Source organism: Madurella fahalii, assembly GCF_045866475.1.
Source record: "Madurella fahalii IFM 68171 DNA, scaffold_3, whole genome shotgun sequence".
NCBI classification, from domain to species: Eukaryota; Fungi; Ascomycota; class Sordariomycetes; order Sordariales; genus Madurella; species Madurella fahalii.
The window spans coordinates 5,240,887-5,266,198 of NW_027263973.1; the positions used below are offsets into that span (position 1 = coordinate 5,240,887).

The 25,312-nt window shown below is 60.2% G+C and overlaps 5 protein-coding genes across 5 annotated transcripts; 3 read left to right on the forward strand and 2 right to left on the reverse strand.

Moving 5' to 3' along the window:
* Positions 1-857: 857 nt before the first annotated feature.
* On the reverse strand, positions 858-2,239 carry MFIFM68171_06903 (uncharacterized protein; the record flags this gene model as incomplete). The annotated part of the gene is made up of 2 exons (XM_071062323.1): positions 858-1,921; positions 1,969-2,239. The coding sequence occupies 2 exons, from the start codon at positions 2,237-2,239 to the stop codon at positions 858-860; spliced, it is 1,335 nt and encodes a 444-aa protein (XP_070918424.1).
* A 641-nt stretch (positions 2,240-2,880) lies between these two features.
* Positions 2,881-4,230, forward strand: MFIFM68171_06904 (uncharacterized protein; the record flags this gene model as incomplete). Its single annotated transcript, XM_071062324.1, has 1 exon — positions 2,881-4,230. One exon carries the CDS (start codon positions 2,881-2,883, stop codon positions 4,228-4,230), a length of 1,350 nt encoding a protein of 449 aa, XP_070918425.1.
* Positions 4,231-5,590: 1,360 nt separating this feature from the next.
* Positions 5,591-7,458, forward strand: AGP2 (proteinral amino acid permease agp2; the record flags this gene model as incomplete). The annotated part of the gene is made up of 5 exons (XM_071062325.1): positions 5,591-5,756; positions 5,812-5,908; positions 5,956-7,170; positions 7,223-7,372; positions 7,419-7,458. The coding sequence occupies 5 exons, from the start codon at positions 5,591-5,593 to the stop codon at positions 7,456-7,458; spliced, it is 1,668 nt and encodes a 555-aa protein (XP_070918426.1).
* Positions 7,459-7,573: 115 nt separating this feature from the next.
* On the reverse strand, positions 7,574-10,820 carry UTP21 (rRNA-processing protein utp21; the record flags this gene model as incomplete). Its single annotated transcript, XM_071062326.1, has 3 exons — positions 7,574-7,914; positions 7,967-10,658; positions 10,710-10,820. 3 exons carry the CDS (start codon positions 10,818-10,820, stop codon positions 7,574-7,576), a joined length of 3,144 nt encoding a protein of 1,047 aa, XP_070918427.1.
* Positions 10,821-11,901: 1,081 nt separating this feature from the next.
* VIP1 (inositol hexakisphosphate and diphosphoinositol-pentakisphosphate kinase) lies at positions 11,902-16,753 on the forward strand (the record flags this gene model as incomplete). The annotated part of the gene is made up of 5 exons (XM_071062327.1): positions 11,902-13,042; positions 13,090-13,111; positions 13,162-15,994; positions 16,045-16,481; positions 16,549-16,753. 5 exons carry the CDS (start codon positions 11,902-11,904, stop codon positions 16,751-16,753), a joined length of 4,638 nt encoding a protein of 1,545 aa, XP_070918428.1.
* Between the last annotated feature and the right edge of the window lie 8,559 nt (positions 16,754-25,312).

The following is a 25,312-nucleotide window of genomic DNA, read 5'->3' on the forward strand; positions in this document are numbered from 1 at the left end:
ACGATTATAGATGGACCGGGTGGGACGGCTTAATGAACGGCTATGACGATATTTCGCGGCAAGGCTATCTGACTTGTGGTTTTAGAGCGTATGGATGCCGGCACTGGGATAGATAGATGGGACCGGGGTTTTTCTTCTCTTCTTTTTTTTTCCCCTTCGTGTTCGCTCTGTGTTTCTCTTCTATTTCCCCTGACCAGTCTTTTGGATCGAAAAGCGTGGATGTGGCGCGGTGCTGGTGCTGGTGCTGGTGCGGTTAAGAAGACTTTGAAGATTCACATCGAGGCGAGATGAGAGGGATGGGTGTCTCCTACGTGTAATCAACGCTTCATTTGCTGCTTACTCGGCTGGTTCTAGAAAAGCGCGGACAGGTAGCCGTGTAGACAATATCCACCGTCTCTTCTGGTGCATCCCTGTGTCCTGGGCCGTCTATCAGACAGCAAGCCCAACCTTGTGCCTTCATCCACAAGTGCATGTTTTAACTAGTATCTACTCCTGGTCGGGCATGCGAATCATGACCGTCCGTAATCCCTATCCCATCTAGGCCGGGGTCCTGATCTATGCAGCAGCAGCCTCCTTTTTGTAGAACGGGAGGGTCTTAGAACTTCTCCTTTGAACAGTACCAACGAAGCAGTCAAGTCACTGCTCTCTCGAACGCCTGAGAAAGGAAAAATGCAGGGAAACTGGGAGGAGAATAGTCAGACCATGCCATCCGTGCAAATGCAGGGTGCGGAATGCATCATCATCTCCCCTCACTCCCGTTGGCTACCCTATCAACGACCCATGTAGTCATTATCATCATCGTCATACCGAGCCACATCGGGTTTGCCACACTCCAAATGCAATCCCACCCAAGCCGATCACCACCCCAGCTTGGATCCCTCTTTGAAGATGCCCTCCCCGGCGATGGCATCTCCAACAGCGGCCCCGCCGCTATGCGCAATCTCCCCGCCGAGAGGGCCCAGCGGCATGAACCCGGGGTCGAACCCCGCTGCGCCCGGCCCGGCACTCCTGCCCTGCCGCCCATGACGCGACAGCTCCAGCACCGAGAACTTCTTGCCCGCCTCGCGTACTTGGCTGACGCTGGACATGAGATCGGAGATGAGCGACACCAGGTTGACGTCGTTTGTCTCGCGCTGTATCTCCTGCTCGAGCGTGGCCTGCTCGGCGGGGGCGACCAGGCCGAGATTGGTGACGAGCGCTTGGATGTGACGGAGGATGGTATTGGAAGGGGCGACGCCGTTGGCATCTGGCGACTGGAGACGTTGCAGGTAGGCGATGACGAGAGAGACGCGGGACTTCATCATCTTGATGGCGTTGTACTTCGCCTGGAGGGCCGACATGTACTCGGCCTCGACGCGGGTGAGGTTGGCGTCGGGGTTAGCTGTCTGCTGTTGTTGCTCGGCGGCTGCCGAGGCGGTGGCGGGCGCCTTCTTGGACTGCTTGCTCTCGTCGTAGGCAACAGCCCGGCGCTTGCCCTTGCCGTCGTCCACGGCGATCTTCTTGTCGAACTGCTCGAGGATGTGACTCTCGGTCGTGTCCACCATGGCGTTGGCGCCGCCTTCACGGATGAACTGCATCGCGATCATCTCGGCCTCGCCAGTTTCCGTCGTGTAGGGCAGTTTGCGGAACCGGAGCGCCATCTTGGCGGGCGCCTCGGCGTCCCTCATCTCCTTGTCTTCGCCTTCGGTCTCCCGGGCGCTGTCTTGGGCCTCCATATTACTCTCGTATACCGTGATGGGCAGAGGGTCTCCGGCGGTGGGGGAAAGGATGTCCTCGACGTGGAATCCAAGGAGGACGGCCGACTCATTCACGGCGCTGATCTGGCGGTGGATCGGGAGGTGGAGGGCGGTAGGGCCCGTCTTGGGCACAAGCGTGTACCAGCCGACGAGGTCGAGCAGCGGGCTCTTGTGAACGAGTTTCACTGGCGCGTGTCAGCAAGCGTCAAAGCCCGGGGCGCGGGGCACGCACTCTGGTCCAGACGTTGCCTGAACCACTCCTGATCGAGCTCGTAGTGGCCATCGGCATTCTTGATGGATTTGCAGCTAAAGCTGTGTTCAATTGTGATATCACGGCCGTGCTGTTGGCCCAACAGTGCGCCGACAACAGCTCCTCTGAGTCCGCGCTGGTATGCCCGGGCAATGAAATCAGAAATCTCGAGGATGGGCAGCGGGTGCAGAGCCACCTGAAGATCAGACGACTTTTGCGTTGAGAGCAGCTCGTTGGCTGCCTGGCCCGCCATGGTGATTCTGGTGAATTTGCGGGCTCCGCCGGACACAGGAGATGACAGTTTCCCCAGTCTTGCTGTCGTACCTGGTTGAGTGATGGGAGGGAGAGGTCGCGGGGTGTTTGACCCGCAAGGCAGAAGCGCAGCCTTGCCCCGCTGGAGCTTGAGCTTTTGGCGGGTTTGGATTGGGGGGACTTCCAGCTGTCAGCGGCCGGGAACGGTCAGGGCTGGGTTAGGGTTGGTGCAGGAAAGTGCATGGCCGCATCGTTCTCATAGCGTTGCTCTTCAATGCTTTTCCTCTCTGATGGCCTTTGGTATCCTACCGCTGCAGACAATGTGTCACATGTCATAGCAGCCGATATCGATGTGCCATTCACGCTCGTGACGGTCCTTGATCATCCCTCTACATGCCTCTCTTCTTACCGGCCACCGCCTGCGGTTGATATTCTCCTTTGATCAATGCAGGAAACAGCTAGGTTGATGGACCGCTAGATACCCCTTTCATAGTCCTGAATGCGCATGCCAGATCTGAACTGATGCCCAGATCAACGACGCACTTCTCTTTGACCACCCAAGCATATAACTACTCGCTCACTGCATCCCGGACAATATGGCGGTCACATCGGTCTCTCATACTGACCACAGCGTCCTGGACCATGTCGTCTGCCAGCCAGGACCAGCCTGCACAACAGCAGGCAACATCACTCCCAAGTCGTACTGAGGAAACCAGCACAGCCCTTCCGGCCAAGAGATCGCTTGCCGACGACGAGATTCAGTTTGTCTCGTCAAATCCAGTCAAGAAGAGACGAGGGACAGAGCAGAAACCCAGCAAGGCAATGGCCCAATCGCAGAGCCCTCCTCCCATTTCTGGTCCATCTCAGGCTTCGCAGGGCGACCGGTGCCGGAGCATGGGAGAACCAGGACAGCAACAGAAGGATCCTGACTCGACCCTCGATAACCGGGGAGTCTCGCTTCCGGTTCTACAGAATTTTGGATTCCCGCGGTCGCTCGCGCCAACACCAACCGGGTCGTCCCGGCTCTCAGAGGCTATCTCTCCGAGGCAACTCCCTCAGGCGCTACCGTCGCCTCGCGTACCCGGCGTGAACACGATCCAGCCCGTCCCTGTTGCCAATGCGCCACAGGCTTCCATCAGAGTCGATCAGATATCGTGCCTCGATTTCAACAGCACGGCGACTAACGCGCCAAGGTTTGACGTGAGCGGCATCTTTTCCCCTGACAACGGCATTTTGAGCAGGCCGGGCATGGGTACTCCGGTTCCGACACAGCCTTCTTTCCCCTCCATGGGCAGCCATAACGCGATGCCCTTTACCATGTATTCGACGGGCAACATCGTCCCGGTGCCGCAACCAAACTGGAGCACGCCCCCGGTGTTGCTCACCGGTGTTCCCGTGCAGGGCCAGGCCCAACAGAACGACAACTGTTTCGGTGTCCCACAGCGTGCTGCATTGAGTCAGCAGCAGATACCGTGGTTCAACCCTGGAGCTTCCGGACCGACCCCGGCCCTGAGAGGCCTCGGGCCCAGCACAACGCAAATGTATGGACGCTCACCGTCTCCAGCACCGGGGTTCACGCTGCCGTGGCACCACTGCGCAAGACTGGCCCAAGATAACCCTGCCCGTCAGGTCCAAGGGAACCCCCCACTACCTCGAACGGCCCTGCGCCCACAGAGTCCACAGAATAGCTTCCAATTCACATCTTCCGGGAATTTTGTAGGTAGCGCAGGAACTCTCCCGCCAGAACCGTCACTTCTCCCGCCACAACCAGGACAGCAGCCGGGACAGCAGCCGGGACAGCACGTTCGCCACTTGAATCTCGTGGCCGACATATCGCGAACGGCACAGGCGACATTTCCGTACGCCCAGGTCGCCGCCCGTCACCACATACCCCAAACTAGAGTGGCTGCTATTCTGGCGTCCATGCTCCGCTATGGTGCCGGCGGTGCTCCTGTCCGACCACCTGCGCCGGCCCCTCTGGGCAAGCACTAGCTTAGAGTCAAAGAAGGCGGCCAATCAGTGCCGCGAGGCGGATGCAAGTTTATCAGATCGGGGCACGTGCTTGGGCTAGGGCTCGCTTGGGATGGGTTGGGGTTGTTTGTGGAGTGTCTTGTAGCCGCTGCCGCCGCCGTCGTCTATGTTAGTACTGCTCTCTTCGTTGCTGGGCCCCTTCATCATTTGATAGTTGCCCTCGTATTGCTCGCCGACCTAGTTGTATTCGGCGCCGTCAGTTTCGGTGGATGATGGAAGTTATCTCGGAGTAGAAAGGGGTCTAGAGAAGCTGCTTGTTGCTGGTTCAGAGAAGCCGGACCGTCCTCTCAGGGTTCTGTTGCTTGTCATGTGAGTGCTTGTTTTTGTGTTGTCGAGGATCGCATTAGGGAACTGCCGAGCACAGTCCCAACCAGCAAAGGAGATGAGGCCTCGGCTCGCTGCTCCGATGGGCTCTGACGGCTTCGTAAGCGGACGCGATCATGATATCGAAATTCATTCGGTTTGGCCCTGGCCCCATCACCGCGATTCACCATCAAGCCAATCCTATTGTGAACCAGACGGGCGGTTACTGGCGCAACTGCCCCCGGGCTTTTCTCCATGGTGCAAGGGCCGGACTGCGACCGTGCCCAAGGGTAACACGCCGGTGGCAGACCTGGCGACGCCGGTCGGGCGCTAGGCCCTAGTGAGCGCCACGCTCGGCCCCGCGGCACATGCTTACGGAGCCAAACGGCCTTGGCGAAATCCTCCGTCCGAAGCGGTCGGCCACCCGACAGGGGTCTCCCCGTGCCACCTGCCGAATGCCCCAGCTCCCCGCGGCCGAACCAGGGCACCATGTGGGCTCCTCGGCGCTGATGCGGGGCACGCGGGATGAAGCTGGGGATCGATCTTGGATCGATGGCGCCATCCGAGTTGTAAAAAAACCTGCTGCTCGACCCCTGCTGCTCGGACTACCATATAACGGAATACCCCCCCTCCCCTCCCCGCGTGGGAGTGATCGTCAGGGTGCAGAAGTTTGTGCCGCTGGCAGTTTTCGTGAGGTCTCAAACCTGTCGAATTGTCCGGCACACTAAACAGACGCAGATTTGCGTGTTCTGGAAGCTCTGTTGCCTGTCATCTAGTGTGCAAGACAATCGACTGCGCGAACACTTTCCCTGCGATCAAACCTCGGACGTGGTATCCGAGGACCGCCTGTCATTGCCCTTCGGCTTGTCTCCCAGAAAGCTCCGCCCCATGACATTCATTGTCCAGTTCTTCTCCCTCTTGCTCAAGCAAATACACTAAGTCCAGCTCGCCCAGGGCAGTGGTAACCCGGGCGCAACACGGCTCGTAAAAAACAGAGACCGACGCCACAGCCTCATCCATGGCGTCGACAGGCGTAGATGTGCAGGGTGCCGGCTTAGGCAAAGACCCGGAAAAGATCCCCCATGGCCCTTCGGGAACGGCTTCGCCCGAGAGCGCCTCGATCCGAAGCACCCCCGGCGACCATACCCACCGCAAGCTCAAATCGCGCCACATCCAGCTGATCGGTGCGTCGTGACCACAGCGGTTCCTGAGCCCCAATGCTGACCGACCCCTCCTCAGGCATCGGAGGCACCATCGGCACAGCTCTTTACGTCCAGATCGGCAGAGGTCTCCTCAGTGGGGGTCCGGCCAGCTTGTTCATGGCTTTCACGATATGGCATGTAGCACCGACGCACGTGATCGGCATGACACTGACAACCGCAGGTGCACCTTCATCCTGGCCGTGACGCTGTGCATGGCCGAGATGGTGACGTACCTCCCCATCTCGTCCCCTTTCATCCGGTTCGCCGGCCGCTACGTCGACGAGGCCTTCGGCTTCGCAGCCGGCTGGAACTTTTTCGTCTTCGAGGCCGCCATGGTGCCCTTCGAAATCACGGCCTGCAACGTCATCATCCATTACTGGAGCGACGTGGTGCCGGCGGGGGTCATCATTGCCATCACGATGGTCCTCTACGGGCTGATCAACATCCTCGCCGTCAAGTGGTACGGCGAGGTCGAGTTCTGGGCCGCCCTCGGCAAGATGCTCCTCATCATCGGCCTCCTCATCTTCACCTTTATCGTCATGCTCGGCGGTAACCCGCTAGGCGACCGGTTCGGCTTCCGCTACTGGTACGAGCCGGGCGCGTTCGCCGAGCTGTACCACACGGGCGCCCTCGGCCGCTTCCTGGGCTTCTTGCAGTGTCTCATCCAGGCGTCCTTCACCATCGCCGGGCCGGACTACGTCGCCATGGCCGCCGGCGAGGCCGAGAACCCGCGCGTGGTGATGCCGCGCGCCTTCAACGCCGTATTCTACCGCCTGACCACCTTTTTCGTGCTGGGTTCGCTGGCGGTGGGTATCCTCGTCCCGTACAACGACGAGGAGATGGCGACGGCGTTTAGTACCGGCGCGCCGGGCGCGGCCGCCAGCCCGTACGTCGTCGCCATGACCCGGCTCAGGATCCGCGTGCTCCCGGACATCGTCAACGCCATGGTCCTGACGGCCGCCTTCTCGGCGGGCAACAGCTACGTATACTGCGCCTCGCGGTCGCTGTACGGCCTGGCGCTCGAGGGGAAGGCTCCCAGGCTCTTCACAAAGTGCAACAAGAAGGGCGTGCCCATTTACTGCGTGCTGGTGGTGCTGGCGATCTCCCTGCTGGCCTTCCTCCAGGTGTCCAACGACGCCGCCGTGGTGCTCCAGTGGTTTGTCAATCTGGTGACGGCCAGCCAGCTCATCAACTTTAGTGTCGTCTGTGTCACGTACATCCGCTTCTACGCCGCGCTCAAGGCGCAGGGGGTCAGTCGTGATACGCTGCCATACAAGGCCCTGATGCAACCGTACGCGGCGTGGTATGCGCTGGCGGGGTGCTTCGTCATGGCGTTTGTGGGGGGATACACAGTGTTTCTACCGGGCAAATGGGACGTGCCCAGTTTTCTCTTCTCGTGAGTTCTCGCCGTCTTGAGCGTCTAGGATGGTGCTAACGTTGAACTCCAGATACGCCATGATTGGCATTTGCCCGTGCCTCTATCTCGGATGGAAGTTTCTCAAGCGGACCAAGATCTGCCGAGCTGACGAGGTCGATCTGGTGAAGAACCTCGACGAGGTCGATGAATACGAGCGCAGCTATGTGCCGACCCCCCCAAAGTGAGTTGACCCGGTTCGAGGTTTTGATACCTGCTTACCCGCTTAGGAACGCGTTCGACCGAGTGTTAGACTATCTCTTTGGGTAGCGCCGCAATCCACTGCTGTTGGGCCGACGCCGATGTGCGCGAAAAGGAGACAGATACCCCAGTATAATAGACGTGGATTTTTGCACCCCTCTGTAGAACGGCTCCGCCGTCATGCTCATGTCCTCGGACTCCTCAAGAATCCCACAACACCCCCACAATATCCAACAAGATCCTGCAGCCGGTCCCGTTCCCTCCCCTGATGCTCCTTCCACTCTGCGAGCGCCTTCAGCAGCGACTCGCTCTCCATGACCAGGTCAAAGTGCAGCCGCAAAAATACCGTCATCCATGCCTGTGTTAGCTCGTAGTCGCGTCTCGCCACAAGCCGGCTGGTCAGTGCCTTGATGAAATGCAGCAGCTCGTTGGACGCGTCGTCGCCGTGGCCGATCGAGAGCGAGCGCAGCTCGAGGTCTGCTGCCGCCGGCGTGAGGGATTTGAGGTGTTCGATGAAAGCATTGTCTGGCCACGTTAGCATCGCGTCCCACGGCAAAACGAGTGATGAGCTACTTGCAATCCCCAGCCGCGGCGCCGACAAGCAACTTGGACGAGAGCGCCTGCTCTTGCCTTGCCCTGTCAAGCTGCGTTATCCTCGACGCACCGCTTGCGGCACCCGCTTCCCTCGGTTTATCCTCAGACGGAGGTAGCAGTGAATTCGCGCCTCCGACCGACGGCAGGAAGAAGGGCGCCTTCTCGGGCGCCTTGGGCGGCTCCTTGGGTTTGTTACGCGCCTTGATTAGATCGATGTGCAGCAGCGTCTGCCACCGGCTCTTCGGAACTAGGCTGAGCGTCATCATGTCCTTGCTCAGCTGGTCCAGCACTGGGGCAGTGACGCCGTCTTCTTGCTCCTCCTCTTCGGCCGCGCCGTCCGTTTCAAAGGCGGCTTCGATCAGGCCCTGGCCGCCCTCGCCTGATGCGGTGGGGCCGTCGATCGGGCCAATTTCTTTGTCTGAGATTTGTCTGGTCGGGACGTGCTTGAAGAGCGTTCTGTTCGTCCAGATCTGCACACCGAGGTTGTCTTGGACCGCACCTGCGAGGTACTCGCCCGTCGCCGAGAAAGCGAGGGCCGTGCATGGCTTTTCGAGGCGGAAGCCGTCGATCAGATGGCTCGTCGGCAGGTCCCAGACGCGGACGATCGAGTCCTGCGAGGCGGCAACGATCCATCTCCCGTCGTTGGAAAAGCAAAAGTCGTTAATGTCGCCGCGGCAGCCCCAGAATTCTCTGATTGTCCGCTTCGTCTCAATGTCGACCACCCGGATCGAATGGTCGTCGCAGGCAAACGCCATGAGGTCGTTGCCGGGGTGGTAGCGGCACGCCGTGATCTTGGTCATGGGCGCCCAGTCGATCTCGTCGACGAGATTGCCCGTCACGAAATCCCAAAACTTGACCTTACCATCAAGGGAGCACGAGATGACCGTCTTGTTGAGCGAGTCGACGACGATGCCAGTGACCGCTTCCGTATGCCTCCCGCTTCCTGGCGCAAACGTCTTGGACGGCGCCTGGAGCTGGTTGACCTTGTCCAACACCTTGAGCTGCTGCATCTTGAGCTGCCTCAGCTGCGCCGGTGTGAGCCTGGACGGGAATCGCTGCCGATGCCGCCCGGATTGGAGGTTGAACATGTCGATACTGCCACCGGCCGAGCCGACCAAGGCGAAGCTGCCGCAGGGGCTAATGGCGATGGTCGAGACGTTTCCTCCATCACCCGTCTTGAACGCCCACCGACCCGCTCTCTTTCTCCCCCAGAACCAGGTCCGCGCCCAGGGGTCGTCCTTGTGCGCAGTGACGACGCTTTCCCACCCTGTCATGCCGCTGAGCTCAGCACTCGTGAGCTTGTTCTTGTCGTTGCCCTTATCCCAAATCATCTGCTTCCCCGGCATTGCGCCCATCCCGCCGTCGCGATTCAGCGAGGACGCGATGCAGGTGATCTCTGGCGCCTTGAGATCGTCTAGGGTAGTAGTCGGTCCGTGCAAGAGCGAGCCGCCCGCGAGGATGCCAATCTTCCTTGCCATTTTGCGGATATTGCCCTGGCTGAGCTCGGAGCTCTGACCATCGCGGCGCAGACTCCACCCCCATAGGCTCCTGTCCCGGCCGCCGCTGAGCAGCCACTTGTTGCCGGCCTCGGCGCCGTCGAAATCGGAGGGCAGGAACTGAAGACAGCTGACAGGGGCCGCGTGGCCGCTCCGCGTGTGCAGGATGCGCGGGACGGGCGAGAAGGGCGACTCGTCAAAGATCCACGACTTGAGCGAGTTGTCGAGCCCGCTGGTGACAATGACGGGTTGTCCGGGCAGGAACTCAACCTTGCTGATGCCTCCGCGGACATCCCCACGCTGGGAAGGGGGGTTGTGTGCGCTCCTGAGTACGCCCATGATCCGACCGCCCTTGTTGAGATCCCAGAAGGTGACGTCGCCGCTAACACCGGTCGCCGTCGCCATGACGCCGTCCTTGCGGCCGTCCTGGCCCGCTCCCTGGCCGTCGCTCCGGAACGAGATGCAAGTAACGGGCGCATCGTCGGTGCCAGCACTGAGGCGCAAGACCGGCTTGTCCGTGAGGACGTTCTGGATGACCAGGGGCCCCTCGGAGTATGAAATGGCCAGCAACGAGAGTGCCGGGCTCGGCTCGAGACAGGTGACGGCACCGCAGTCGGGCGAGGGGGGCAGAATGGTGTAGATCAGCTTGCCCGTGCTGACGTTCCAAATCTCGACCCAACCGTCTCTCCGCCCGACAAAGATCTTGTTGAGGAAGGTGGGCATGTTGCAGACGCCGCCCGTCAGCTCGTTGTCGCCCTTCCTGGCCGAAGTCGAGAAAATGGTTGTGTAGTGCTCCAGGGTAGCCGACTTCCACACCTCTACCCTCGTCATGGCGCAGGCGACGATCCAGGAACCAAAAATGAGAATCTGCCTGATCGGCTGGTCAAGGTCGGCGGGCAGTTGCAACTCGGCGGCCTTCTTGCCGCGCTGAAAGGCCCACAGACCCTGAGGCTCTCCACTTTGCGGATTACCCCAGGCGGCAAAGACCTTCTCTTTCCAAGCATATGTGGCCGTAATGTCGGCGGGCGTCTGGGGGCGTGTCACGAAGACGAGGTTGAGGCCGCGCTTGAGATCGTACGTCTGCAGCGCTCGGCCGACCGACGTCGTAATCTGGAAGGTGGTTTTGCCAAGGGGAATCGACGCGAACGGCACGTTAGTCGGAGACACCAGCCCGATGGTCTGTACAAGTTAGAAAACGACCGAGGCGCACCTCAACCGTTGCGAACATACCCGGAACGGCGCAAAGATGGCCGAACCTCTCTTTGCGGCCGAGGATGCCTTTCCGGCCGCATCGAGCTTCTGGCGCTTGGTCAACGGGCGGTCCGGCTCTGAGTGAGGCATTGTGACGGATTGCAGCTCGTGACGACTCGGACACCGCCAATAGCCTCTGCCGTCTTCGCGATACGCGTGGGCTGAAGATTTCGGCAGCCTCGTCCGAGAAGGCACCCAAGCGTTCCAAAAATTTCAGCCACACTCTGTTTGGGCCCCACTTGGCCAGGCCCCGCTAAGACCCACCAACAATCGCCGAGCACCGACCGCCAAGGCCCCACTCCCGATGACCGCTCCGCTCCCCGCGCATAGCAGCTCACCCACCTCCTTGACCGCCTGCACAGATCCGATAAAACTCGACAAGTCGACCTATGGGGATCCGCCTGGATTTGCCTGGCACCCGAGGTCTGCAGGTCACGCGACCACTTTCCTGTTGCCCACCACATCCGTCCGCCTGAAGTTGTCGGGACACTGAGCTCTTGGGTGCAAAATCACACATGCCTCGGTGCAGAAAATCGACATTGGTGCTGGAGATATGTACAGCCACGAATTTGCAAGCGATATGGCTCGTGCTGTGCAGTACAACGTCCTCGTTTTGTGCCTGCCGGATGCGGCCCCTGACTGGGCCATCTAAGCGTCATCGTGCTTTTCCGTGCCCCTCTAATGCCCCGCCGGGAAGGAAAAAAAATAATAATAATAGGAAAAAAAAAAAAAAAAAAAAAAAAAAAAGGATCCCTGCCGCAAAACCGCCATTCTGACACTGGGTTGGCCTATTGGTTCCGCCATCTTGCGTATCAACCCCCTTGGCTTAGCCCCCGACCAGCTTCGTGTCTCTGCCCGTTCGGCAAGCCCTATCTGCGCGCAAGATATGAACCTCTGCCGTCAGGCTTGTCCCTGGCTAGCCCATTGAGCCGGGCATCAGCTAGCGCTTTTCACGTGGAAGAGACGAGACGACGTAGCAGGGGGAGAGCTTCCAACTCGACCAGCATGTCCGCTGTCTTTGTAAATTTGCATCATCCGTGTCGCCACCGGTGCACGCCATAGCCCCTGCCTTTACCTCCGGGTGTCGACATTTCAGATTTTTGCTCGCTGCGAGTGTTCAGCTAGCCACTACCAGCCGAAGCCGCACCGTCGGCTGCCCAGGCCCGCCAGCATGGAATCGGATTCCGGTGACGCACAGCCCAGCGCCCCGGGCGATGGGGGCCTGACGTCTGCTGCGTTACCGTCCATTCCGCTTCCAGATATTCAAGAAGCTGCGACAAGCTCTGCCGAAGACGCAGCAGCCGTGCCTGCCACTGCGAGCCCGTCTCCAGCTCGAGTGAGTGAGTCCAGGGCCGTGGCCGTGGCCCAGCAAACACACTGGCGCAATCTCTCGCAGAGTTCCACGCACAAGAACACCCAGACCGAGCCAGGCACTACCGAGGTCCACGCCGAGAGAACAGACGTGTCGATGCCCCCGCCTTCCGCCCAAGCGGAGCTCCCCAAGCTGCTCGAAGAAAACGGTGGTTCCCAGCAAATCACCCCTGTCCCGTCCCACGAACAGACGTCGGCTCCAGTGTACTCGCCCCGAGACTTCGCAACCGAAGCCTCCAACCCGGACGAGCCGGACACGCCCCGCTTGCCGGCAGGCACGAGCAGCGATACAGCCCAACATCGCAACCTCCCCGACGCCGCCCTGCGCAGCGCCCGCTCCTCCATCTCCGACGCCCCAATCAGCAACCGCATGAGCGTGAGCTCCATGTACAGTCTGGCCTCGGTCCGCGGCATCCCGAGCTCGGCAGCATCGGCCAACGGGAGCGATACCAGCAGCGTCACTGGGGTGCAGATCCACCGGACCGTGTCCGGGTTCCTGGCGCCGTCCGGAGGAGCCAAGGGAGTCGCCACCGCACAGGCCGAGTCCGGCGTGCCCAGCATGACGGGCAGCCAAGCGTCACAGGGCACGAGTCAGCCCACGCCCCGGGAGTCTCACACGCAGCACGTCGGCGACATGGCCAAGAAGCCGCAACAAGCGGGGAATCCTACGCCGCGCCCCCAGCCGACTAGGTCCCGCAGCCGGGCTAAGCGCAGGTTCAGCGGGAGCACTGCAGCCAGCAGCCACAGCCCGAGCGGCGACCGCGCCATGTCGCACCGGCCCGAGAAGGAGGAGCACAAGCCGGCCCCCTGGGGCGTGATCGGCGTCTGCGCCCTCGACATCAAGGCGCGGAGCAAGCCTAGCAGAAACATTTTGAATCGCCTGATACAAAACCGCGAGTTCGACGTGTGCGTCTTTGGCGACAAGGTGATTCTCGACGAGGGTGAGTCTGCCGGCTAGCCGGACTGAACGCAGCTAACCGGGGTATAGAGATTGAAAACTGGCCTATCTGGCAAGTGCCCATCGATTCTCTGAGCTACTTGACTGTACTAACAACCGCAGTGACTACCTAATATCCTTTTACTCCGACGGCTTCCCCCTCGAGAAGGCCATCGCATACGTCAAGGCGCGCAAGCCATTTTGCGTCAACGATGTGCCCATGCAGAAGGTCCTCTGGGACCGCCGCCTTTGCCTGCGGCTCCTCGACCGCATCGGCGTGCCCACACCCCAGCGTATCGAGGTCAACCGCGACGGCGGCCCGAGGTTGCTCACGCCCGACGTCTGCAAGCAGATCCGGGACGTGAGCGGCATCGTCTTCGAACCTACCGACCCCGACCCGGTCAAAGCCAAGGCAGCGGCTCCTCGAAAGGTTGAGCTGCTCGACGGGGGCGACGTCTTGTCGGTCGACGGTACCCTGATGAAGAAGCCTTTTGTCGAGAAACCGACGAGCGGCGAGGACCACAACATCATCATCTACTTCCCCTCGTCGGCCGGGGGCGGCGCCCGCAAGCTGTTCCGCAAGATCGGCAACAAGAGCAGCGAGTACGTTGAGGGCTTGATCGTCCCGCGCGCCATAACCCAGCCCAATGACAGCTTCATCTACGAACGCTTCATGCAGGTGGACAATGCTGAAGATGTCAAGGCATACACGGTCGGACCGTCCTACTGCCACGCCGAGACGAGAAAATCTCCGGTCGTAGATGGGGTCGTGCGTCGCAACACGCACGGCAAGGAGGTACGCTACGTGACGGCGCTCAACAGCGAGGAGAAGGAAATCGCGAGCAAGATCAGCACGACGTTCGCCCAACGCGTCTGCGGCTTCGACTTCCTGCGCGCCGGCGGCAAGAGCTACGTCATCGATGTCAACGGCTGGAGCTTCGTCAAAGACAACGACGACTACTACGACCACTGCGCCAGTATTCTCAGGGACCTCTTCATGAAGGAGAAACTGCGTAAGGATGGCCGGACGCCGCCCATGCCGTCGCCGGCCATCTCGGATGTGGACCCCATGGCGGCCCGTGCCGCGCCCAACAAGGACAGGGAACTCGCAGCATCGCAAGGAAGGACGAGCATCGACAGGGGGGTACGAGACTCGCCCGCCGAGGCGGCCGCGCTCGCCAAACACGAGTCCAAACTCGGCAGCATGCCCGCGAGCCCTCTGGTCTCTCAATTCCCGTCTTCCGTCGCCGATAGCGCACCGTCGGCCACTCCGTCGATCGTGTCCGCCGCCCCATCCATCCTGCCCGACAACTCGGTCCAAGAAGAGCAGGAGCCGCCGCCGCCGCCGCCACCCAAGCCCAGCTGGAAGCTCAAGGGAGTCGTGTCAGTCATTCGCCACGCGGACCGCACGCCCAAGCAAAAATACAAGTTCACCTTCCATACGGAGCCGTTTATCGAGCTGCTCAAGGGACACCAGGAGGAAGTGCTGCTCATCGGCGAGCCCGCGCTGGCCAGCGTGCTTGAGGCCGTCGATGTGGCCATGAAAGCCGGCATCGAAGACCAGGGGAAGCTCAGGGCGCTCCGCAACGTCTTGATCAAGAAGGGCAGTTGGGCCGGCACAAAGGTCCAAATCAAGCCCATGTTCCGGAAGAAGGCGGATCCCACGCCGGACGAGAAGGGCGCGCCCAAGGAAGAGCAGCCTATCCAGACAGAAGACGAGACGGACAAGGATGGCCAGAAAACGCCCCGCAAGCCTCCCAAGAGGCACGACTCGCTCTCGGGCGTGACCATGTCCAAGTTCACGGCCGCCGAGGAGCGCCTCGTGCTCGACAAGCTGCAGCTGATCGTCAAATGGGGCGGCGAGCCGACGCACTCGGCGCGGTACCAGTCGCAGGAGCTCGGCGAAAGCATGCGGTCCGACCTGGGGCTCATGAACCGCGAGGTGCTCGAGGAGGTGCATGTGTTCAGCAGCAGCGAGCGGCGCGTTGTGACGAGCGCCCAGATCTGGGCCGCCAGCTTCCTCAACAAGAAGGACCTACCCGAGGACTTCATCACGATCCGCAAGGACCTGCTCGACGACTCGAACGCGGCCAAGGACGAGATGGACAAGGTCAAGAAGAAGCTTAAGGGGCTTCTGCGCAAGGGCAACGAGCGCCCGCCGCAGTTCGCCTGGCCCGAGAACATGCCCGAGCCGTCCGAGGTGCAGACGCGCGTCGTGCAGCTCATGAACTTCCACCGCAAGGTGATGCAGCACAACTACGCCAAGCTGTACAACGGCGCGGCGAGCTCGCTCGGGACCGCCGGCAACCCCAGCACGGATACGGGCCTCGGTGAGAGCCCGTCGGGCGTGTCGCTCAGCTCGCTCAACTCGAACGGGTCGTTGTCGCAGACGGGCGCGGTGAACAGCATCCAGGCGCGGTGGTGCTGTGGCGAGGACGCCGAACTGTTCAAGGAGCGGTGGGAGAAGCTGTTTGCCGAGTTTTGCGATGGGGAAAAGGTCGATCCTAGCAAGATCTCCGAGCTGTACGACACGATGAAGTTCGACGCACTGCACAACCGGCAGTTTCTCGAGTGGGTATTTACGCCACCCCGATTGATGCTCGAGGAGGAGTACGGGACTTCATTTAACGGCAAGGAGGGCAAGACGTCGCCGCCCGTCAAGGGGTCGGACGAAAAAGGGGTCGAGGAGCGGACCGGCACGCTGTCCGAGAAGATCGAGAGCCAAGGCCGCGAGGCCGTCAAGCGCATCTTTCGCCGGCGGTCGTTTCTCTACGGGCTGCGGCCTGGCGGGGAGGCGGAGCTGCCCGAGAGGTACTTTCATCTATATCGGGGGAACAGTCAGACCAAGGCCAAGACGGACGCGCGCTTCGAGCCGCTGCGGGAGCTGTACCAGCTGGCCAAGGTGCTCTTTGATTTCATCTGTCCACAGGAGTACGGCATATCCGACAGCGAAAAGGTGGGCGCCTATCCGACCGGTAGCCAGGGGAGATTACTGACCTGTCACAGCTCGAGATCGGTCTCCTCACCTCCCTCCCCCTCCTCAAGGAGATCGTCCAGGACCTCGAGGACATGCAGGCCTCGGACGAGGCCAAGTCGTTCATCTACTTCACCAAGGAGTCGCACATCTATACGCTACTCAACTGCATCCTTGAGGGCGGCCTCGAGACCAAGATCAAGCGGGCCACGATCCCCGAGCTCGACTACCTCTCGCAGATCTCGTTTGAGCTGTACGAGATGCCCGCCAGCCCGCCCGTCGACGGCGACGGCAGCCCCGTGTTCAATTACAGCATCAAGATCACCATCAGCCCGGGCTGCCACGTTTTTGACCCGCTCGACGTGCAGCTCGACAGCAGGCACTGCATCGGGTGCGCGCCCCGCCGGAGCCTGACGGCGCATGCCGACTGGATGGTGGTGATTGAAACGCTGAGAGCAAAGTTCCACCAGTAAGTCGCGTTCTCCCTGGACGTGTGGTCGTTAGCGGGGGTTGGTTGCTAATGCGCTATATTGCAGGGTGAAATTGCCCAAGACGTTCCTGGCGGTCAATCTCTCGGACGCCTTCACCTTTCAGGAGAAACAGCATCCAAGCGAGAGCGACGCGCTAGAGATGAAGCCTACCGAGCATGAGCATGAGCAGAAGCAGAAGCAGGAACAGGAGCATGCTGCGCATGCCGAGATTACGTCGGACCCGCCAAAACCAGACGACGGTGGCGATTGAGGAGACCAACCCCCCCCCCCCCCCCCCCTTCCCTCCTCTCTCTACAAACCGGGCCGATTCGACGTGCGAGCAGTACGGAGCGGTGTCTTTTCCACGGATGGCGGAGATTATCGAACCCAAACAGGCCAAGGGCAGCCCCCAGCTTTTGCTCCTGGTTAGGAGCTTGGCGTGGTCGACGCGGCGGAGCGCCGACGTAGTCGACCTCCGTCCCGGCGAGATTGTATCGTGTGTTATGGATCGTAGCATGTTTCCTCTCGCTCTCACCGCCAATTTGGGCACGACAGCCTGTGTATGTATAGGGTGGGCGTTCCGCGATGCCGAGCGACCAGGGACGTGTCCGTCAGAGCGTTGACGGTTGGCCCATGGTTGCGAGACGAGCGGACGAGGTTAGGGGGTTTGTTTAGTCGGCGGGAGGTACTGTACGGTACCTCCGGGAATTTATTTCCGGGCGGCAGTATCACGGCACAGCGCATAGAATATAGACTGATAAACACAAATAAGCAGTGCATGCGGCGGTACAGTACTTGGCTACGTGAGTTGCGAGGGAAGAAAATGTGATCCGTCAGAAAATGACAATCTCTGGTTCCGGTTTCGTGGGAACCGTTAGATGCGGGATGGCCCAGCATCGCCCCCACGACGGGATTGGTCGGGCAGACGGAGCGATGTGACGCCTTATGCCCGCCATGCTCGCCTCGCCGGCTGCTGGGTTCGCCTGCAGAGCAGTCCAGGCTTGTCTTTTGGGGGCACAAAGAGCCAAGCGAGCAAGACGAGTCGTCGAGGGGCCGACTCGAGATGAGCAACGCATCGGGTTCCATGGCGCGACCGAAGCGACGGCGCCTACGCTTTACTCGCTCCGCACCATATGCAGCGCACAACGTTGCAACCGGGTAGCGACTCCCGACGCTCACCGGTCGTGCTCTGCTTGGCTTACCTACTCGGCAAATAATCCAAGGGACTCATACGGGGGTCCTGCGAGTGACATCACGGCCACATGCGCCTTGTAGAGGGGGTATCGTGCTTGCACAAGTTGCTAAGCGGGGGCGGGGTGCGCAGGTTGCCGGGTAGTAGACTGCCGGGGTCCTTTGCGGGCGACCAGGCTGTCAGCCTAACAAGACATGGGTAACAAACCAATCCGTCCACATGTGTCACGAACCAGTTCAGACGGAGTGGGGACGGATGAGCGTGATGGCGGCGAAGACAAGGGTACCCCCCCCTTGACGTGATCTGCCTGGGGACTGTGACAGCTATGCACGCAAGCATTCCCGCATGCGATCTGATAAAAGCAAAAGTCGAGCTCGCAGTGCGTGGCGGGACCGGGAATCCGGGATCGCAACCTCTTGGCTGCGTTGAAGCGAAGGTGACTATCGCCCGATGGAGTAGGTCGCGTAGCTATTCTCCAACGACGCTTGCAATATTGAATCTGACCGGCACCGAATTTTCAGCGAATCGACGGTGATGTCTCATCGCGCCAGCGTCCGATGCGAGCGTCGAAGGGTCATCCCGGTCGACCGTTCGGGATCGTTGCCGGCAAGTCGGAAGGCGTTTATCGCAACATGGGGTGGGAAACGCCCCAGAGGCCATTCCGCATCCTTCCAGATGAGCAGCAGCATCGTAGAGCCTGCCGGTGCTCTCGGATGCCGGCAGACAACCCGTTGGCGGCGTCGAACAGCGGTTGGGGCTGGTTTTTGGTATGACGCGGCAATGCAAGTCGACGCACAGGGGAGCCGGCGTTGGGTTGTGGGCGTCGATCGAACGACACGCCAAGTTCGCAACGGCTCTTGGAGGTGACGTGGGATCGGAATTCCGCCTCACCCGGCTCTCCTCATAGTTGCCCCTTTGGGCCAAAAAGCAAACCGATGCCCAATAGACGTGGCTTGCATGTGCCCACCTGCCTGAAACCGCGATCGAGCTCGGATTGCGTTGACAACTCGCCGCGCCCGACTTGCGCGCTCTGGGGAACCGGCACGGTGACATTGGTTAAAGCTCATGCCAAACCATTTTGCGCGCTTGGGGAGGGGGAGGGGAGTGGGCAGTTAATAACCAGGTGAATGTCGAATCTGGTCCATCAGCTTCGGTCACGCCACGGTGCGAGTCTAAGTGCTCGGCTACAAACGCGTACCGTCGATAATCACCTGCGGGGAGAATGAGCACGGGGAATCGGATTTTTTCTTGGCTGGTTCCTCGCTGTCGGACAGAGGGAGATGCCGAGCTGGTGTTTTCATGTCGTCGGCGTTGGGCGGCGCATAGACCAGCTTGCTGCATGAGGCCCCGGATGCGGTCGCATGCGTTTGAAGTCAGCAGGGACCCGGGAATGACCCCAATTGGTCGAAAGGTGGCTGCTTTTCGGGCTGCAGCCGTCCGGCAGGATGATCTGCTGTGCGTGCACGTCGAAACGCGGAGCCAACGGTCGTCGGTGTGGCCCGTTTGCTCTATACTTGGAAGGCAGGACGGAGCTGTACGACGGCGTGGCGGCGTGATGGCCTGTCCAACTGCCTGTTCGATTTCATTGTCCCACGGCCGTCAGGTTACTCAGGCGAGGTCGCCGACGGGGCAGGCAGCTATGACGAGCCTGAGACAAGGCCTTGTAGAAGGATCTTCCGCGGAAGCAGCCGCGGGATTTTCACGCCACAGGGCGCGGGCTCGTCGAATTCGGATGAAGGGATCGCGACAGAGCGCTGGAAGCGTCGGAGAAGGCGATCTTCGCCGGCGCCTGTTGCTTAGTCTGCCCGGCATTGCCGCTCTGCATACCGTTAGACGCTAGAAGCTCTTCAGAAGGTTCGCTGCTGGGGTGCCTGGCCTTGCCCCCCTTCACTCCCCCCCCTGTCGCCGGCCTGGATTGCGCACAGGGCTGTGGAATCTCACCGTACAGGCTTCCATGAGCCTCAGACCTGGAAAGTACCCTGCTAGCTCCACTGAAAACGCGCTCAGACTCCCAGACGTTGCCTGATCAGGTCGGCAGTTATTTCACTAGGGATCCAAGCACCGCGCGGAGGAGTGTGGTGGCTGCCGCTTTTGGAAACAAAGTCCCAGGCTCCGAAATGCCGTCGAACGACCGTTGCTGTCGTGGCTGCGGCACGGAATATCCGCGCGGCAGCGTGGGATGAGGGGCAAACGGCCAGCCCTGGCTGAACGCGGGGGTCGAGCCGGCTTAGGTACCTAGAAAGCCGCGACAGGATCGCGCAAGGGCGAAAGATGGCTTCAGACGCCCAGTCGAAGGAAGCGACCTGAAATCGAAATGGCCTTCTGCCCTGGCGAAGGGACGGGGAAACCGCTGTGCGGGGTGGGGAGGAAGCCCACCGCCAGTTTCTCCACCGCCGCGCCGTCCTCCCCAGTTCTTGTGTTCGCCCACATCATCAAACCGCGAGGTGGGGCAACGCCATCCTGTTCATGTCAAAACGCTTCGTCGAAGGCGTCGGGGACGCGCTCGGACTGCCAGATCAGAGGGATCAGCGGCCACCGCTTGCCGTTCTCACCCCGCAACACCCGTGACGCCTTTACCCGCCTTGCCCGACTCCCGGGGTGGGCAGGTTGCTCGTACTCCTCGGCTGAAGCTGCTGTCCCCCCGTGACAGATGCAAGGTACCCGCTTGCTGTCTGCCAGGCTGCCTTGTGCGACGCAGCGCCGCAGACGCGCGACAAGCACGATTGCTTGAGCTCGACTTCGGCTTTCCATCTGCCCAGCGCTGCTCACGGCTGTTCGCCTGGCTTCGTATTCGGCCGAGCCAGCGCCAGACCGTCACGGTGAGAAGGCCTTGAGCCAGTACACTTTCTCCTGCGGGTCGTCCGTGTGTCCCGAGCGTCTCGGTTCGCCCGTCCCCCGGGCGGCGGCCAATGGGGATGCGTTCGCCGTCGTCTTCATGCTTCAGCGTCCGGGGGGGAAGGCAGGTGAGTGCTGGACGACAGGCGGCCGACCCTTGCAGCATGGACCAGTCATCCCATCCGGCGCCAGAGTTGGCGTCTGTTTGGATATCCAGGCCTTCTTTTAATTGAGAGACCGCAGCGAGGAAACGATGACAACCAAGGTTCGACGGCTAAACCCTTCATATATCACCCTCTTATAGCCCCCAACCAGCCCAGAAAGGGCCCGAAGGGGGTGCAACGTGCTTGCAAGGGAACCGTATAAGGAAACCGAGGGCGGCCCATTTACAGGGAGACCCTGGCTATTGAAGGGCTCGTCCCGTCTTTTCTGGCTTGTGGCGCGGTCGCGTTGGGAAAAGCCCTAAGCTGGAGCGGGCGCTCCACCGGCCTCCCAAGCGTTGAACGGTAGTCGAGCTGCTCCGCCGTTGTTGGCATGGGTCCTGCGACCCGGAGCGCCGGCCTACGAATGCGTACTACGTACAGTACGGCATCAAGGGTTGCCTCCAGACGCAGAGCCGTCTGCATCAGCGCAGCACTGAGTCGCCTGGGTACTGTACGCTTCTCTTGTTGCTTTTTCTGCGACAAGGTAGTGCCGTTGCACATTTTTGTAGCCCTGATCCCTGTTACGACATATTTTTCTCACAGCGCCATTCCGACCGTGTTTCTCGATCCACCAAACTTATACCAACGCCGCGAACAGAGCTTTGGGAGCACCAGGGGAGGGGTGTGAAAAGGAAGACAAAAAAAAAAACAGCGACAGCCAGGGGCGAATCCCGCCTTACACCCGTTCTTGTCTAACCCATGCCGAGTCTGGGATGCCCCCTTCTTCGGCAGCCGGAAGTTGTGACGCATATACTGGCCCGCTCGATGGTCCATTCTGGCTCGCCGTAAGAGAGAGAACCAGGCCACCAAGGTGTGTCCAAGCTCTCCGGTCAATCTCAACCCAGAACTGCTCCGGAGAGCCTCCACTTCTGGTCGTGCGCACGACAACACAAAAGGTCCGCCTATCGCCCGTTTACTCTCTGCAGCCCGACTACAATCAGACTTCCGCTGCAGATACACGTTTGACAAACAAATCAACCACCAACACTCGCTCTGCTCGACCGTCGCCGCCCACCTGGTGCCCCGACATTTCCTCGGCTTCTACTTAAACGACCTTGCCCTCGTCGTGGCTCTCGGCTCTGGCAGCGCGTAACGACCGACCACAACCGAGCCTACGACTCAACCACAGCTACAGCTACCCCGGTTTTCCAGCTCATCAGTCTGTACATATCCTACCTAAATCTCGCCCACATCCTGTCCACTAGTAAGTGTCAAATCCTGCCCCGGCCGGCCGGAGTAGCCCCGAGTTGCTTAGCACTAACACGGTGTTAGAGGCTAGGCCCATTTTCCTATTTGAGACACCCGCGCAGCAACCCTAACGCCCTACACCACTCCCCCTCTGGCCCTCGGCCCGCGGTCTACCGTCACGTCCCGCGACAGCATCAGAGAGAAAAGATGGCCCTCAGCGCCGGCTGTGCACACCAGTTCGTCCTCCTCAAGTCGGACACGACCCTCCTCCAGTGGATGTGCTCCGTATGCCACTCGGGTCCGCATTGGATGATTTATGAGTGCCGTTTCTGCCGCATCAAATCGTGTCGTGGCTGCATGCAGAGTGCCTAAGGCGGTCGTGCCGGATCCAGGCCGCGCGCATGCGGAGGGGATCCGGGATTGGGTCAATGTTGGAGGGTTGTTTATCTGGCCGTCGTGGCTGGCTCGGCGTCGTCAGAGTACAGGTGAGTTGTCAGTACAGTACTTTGGCCCGAGCTCGTGGTGCATCGTGCCCCGCCCAGTGGTGTGCGTTCCCGGCGCTGTGCCTGTCGGGCAGAGAAGAGCCGTCGCTCTGCCGACGGCAAACACCCGCCCCAGCCCGGTGTCCTACCGTTTGCGGTCAAGCCCTGGGGAAAGCGTTTGGGTGCTGACGGTGATGCAGAGGGCACGCACACAAGCTTCCGTTTAGACCAAGACGACAAACCACCTCGGCTCGACACGACAAGCCACGGGCTTGGAGTAACCCTCCATCGTCGCTAGAAACCGCGGCGCTGTGCGTTACGCGGTACCTTCAGCAGGGGCCCGGCCGCTGCGATGGGATCCCTGCGTTACCAATCGTTTAATACCCGATCCTGCGGCCCTCCCCGCGACCTTCTCTGCGCAACCCTGGCCGGCCGCCCAGCTGTTCGGTACTTTTATTTTCTTTCCACATGCATCACATGAACGGACGCGACGGCAGGACGACGCTCGCTTATCTTCACAATGGGTCCTTTTGTCTTTTCTTTTCTTTTTTTTTTAAGGGATCAATCATCAAGACTGGATGGATGGAGACACGGCTTGTCATGATTCTTGTTTCGGCGTGCGGTTAGACGGGAGGCGGGTTCTCGCCCATTAGTTACCACAGGGTGGTACAGGCCAGAGGGGGAAAGGGAGGGGGGTGTTGGTTTTACTGGCGTCGAGAACAAAAATGGGAAAAGAATGGGAAAATCGGTTTTGCTATGGCTTGCTTTGCGCTTCTCCCTCTGTTTGCTCGGTTCGCCTTTTTTTTTTTTTTTTCCCTTTTCTACAGACCCATGTTCCCCAATAACATTGCGATTGGCTTAGCTGGTTGGGCTTGCGCGATGGTGTTTCTAACCCCCCTGACATGGCGCACAGTGTGTTGTCTGAAGGTTGCCAGCCCGATCGCCTTCTGCGGCCACCCGAGGACAGAAAAGGGAAATCGGACTGGTCGCGGGCATTTATGCCGGCCAGATTGACACGACAAAGGTTCTGGGACGCTATGCAGCAGCGACGGATCTCTCGCGCCGTCGAGGGGAGTCTCCCAATCTATTTACCTGGCACACTCCGTGTCACTATTTTGAGGCTCCGTTGGCCGGCTCCCCAGGTTCTGCTGGGCGCTGCCACGCGATGGTTACGCCCAACGTACGGGACATGAAGCCGGCCCTGCGAGGCTTCCTTTACCTCTTTGTGCGTCGTTGCACAACAACGGCCGGGGGACATTGTGCTGGATGTAGCGTCTTTCCAAAGTCCAACGCCTACCGGGTCCGCCGGCGTTAATTAGCAGCTTTTGTCAGTTGGCTTGCATGCGTCCGATCTCTCTGTTTGCCGGCGAAATTTGTAAAAGCTAACGAGAAAGAACGAACGTTTGGCATGATGGCGTCCAATTGACGCCGTGTTCGTGGTGAGCGGCCTGTCGCCGCTCGCAATTGCCGGCGCCTGGGAGCCCGGTAGTTTGCGCCACCGCCGCCGTAGCGTCTTGTTAACCTGTACCGTATATTACGGCCGTACCCGCTGTGCAACCTGTCAACTCTGTTCAGCCTCATGTCCCGAAAAACCCCATCCACTCTCGACAACGAGGCAAAGGTCCCACGAGTACGGATACGACGACGCACTTGGCCTACGGCCTTTTGGACCCTGCTGTCCTTCTCGAACTTTTTGCTGCGCCGCTCGCCCCGACCGATCCCCGTTCGCGCTAATCCGTTGCGGCTGCCCAAGCGGACTGGCGGCTCGACAGTGCGTATGTGGCGTCCGATCGGTGATGCCTCACTGCCTATTCAGATTAGGTGCATGCGCTAGCCCCGATCTGCCCGGACCTGCAGCTTGGCGGCGCAGGCACAACGGCACCGAGGCAGACCGTCAATGTCCGCTCGCTTTCGGTATCAGGACATTTGGAGTCTTACGTGTACTACGTGTATGTCACGCGGTCTGGTGGAAGCGGAGATCTATGCGGTCTCCTGTCACAGATGTTCAGCCACTGCGGGTCCGATTCCCCCGAGCGATCGCTCGGGCCAGCCGAGCGCGCCAAGACGGGCTTAGCTCCGCCTTGGTGCTGGCGGTAGCTGAAGCATAGCTGGCGAGGGGTTTAAGGTCTCAGGGCATGCGTGATGTGGCGTTGCGTGCAATGATTGCAGGTATACACGCCGTACTTTTATCGTAATTCGAGAGACGATGCTTTCCAAGCTCCCATAACCCCTGCCGAGTCCCGGGTCAGACATTCCGGAGGACCGGCCGTGCCACCGGCGCCACCGTGCAGTTCAGGGCGGCATCGGACCGGAAATGCGGGGCTTGCGCTGGTGTCGAGCCATTCGGGAGAGTTTGACAAGTCAAAATGTTCCTAGCAGCCGTTGGAAGTCACACAGATTGGGATGCGACCCATTGGGCAAGACTGGTCATGTGCCCACTTGTCCATGCAAGTTGCTGAGGCATCACACGCGCCCGAATCAAGGCTGTGTAGTCCCGAGCCATTGGGTATTTGTCATCAAGGTTCAGGTTCAAGCGGGCCCGGATCCGCGAGCCAATGATGCGTCTGCACCGCGTCGTGTCGACAAGTTTGTCAAAGGATTCGGCCTAATCTGAGACGGTACTCGGCACGGTCCAACGAGAATATCGTCCGTGAACGGGCCGATGTCCAGTCCCCGCCAATCCGAAGAGCACCGGTATTGCCGCATTGAGGTGATATCCGATGACCTGATTGTCGACACACTCTGGTGCCACCTTTTGAGGGTCTTCTTGGGCCGTCTCGATGTGAATCTGATACGCAGGCAAGTTCCTCCTTGACATCTCTAGCGTTCATGGAGACCTGTAGCGGTGCTGTTCACGACTCCACCAACGCCGTGTCTTGGGTTAAGGGGCCGAGTTCCAGGGTGTTGTAAACAGCGGTGAACCTCTCCGA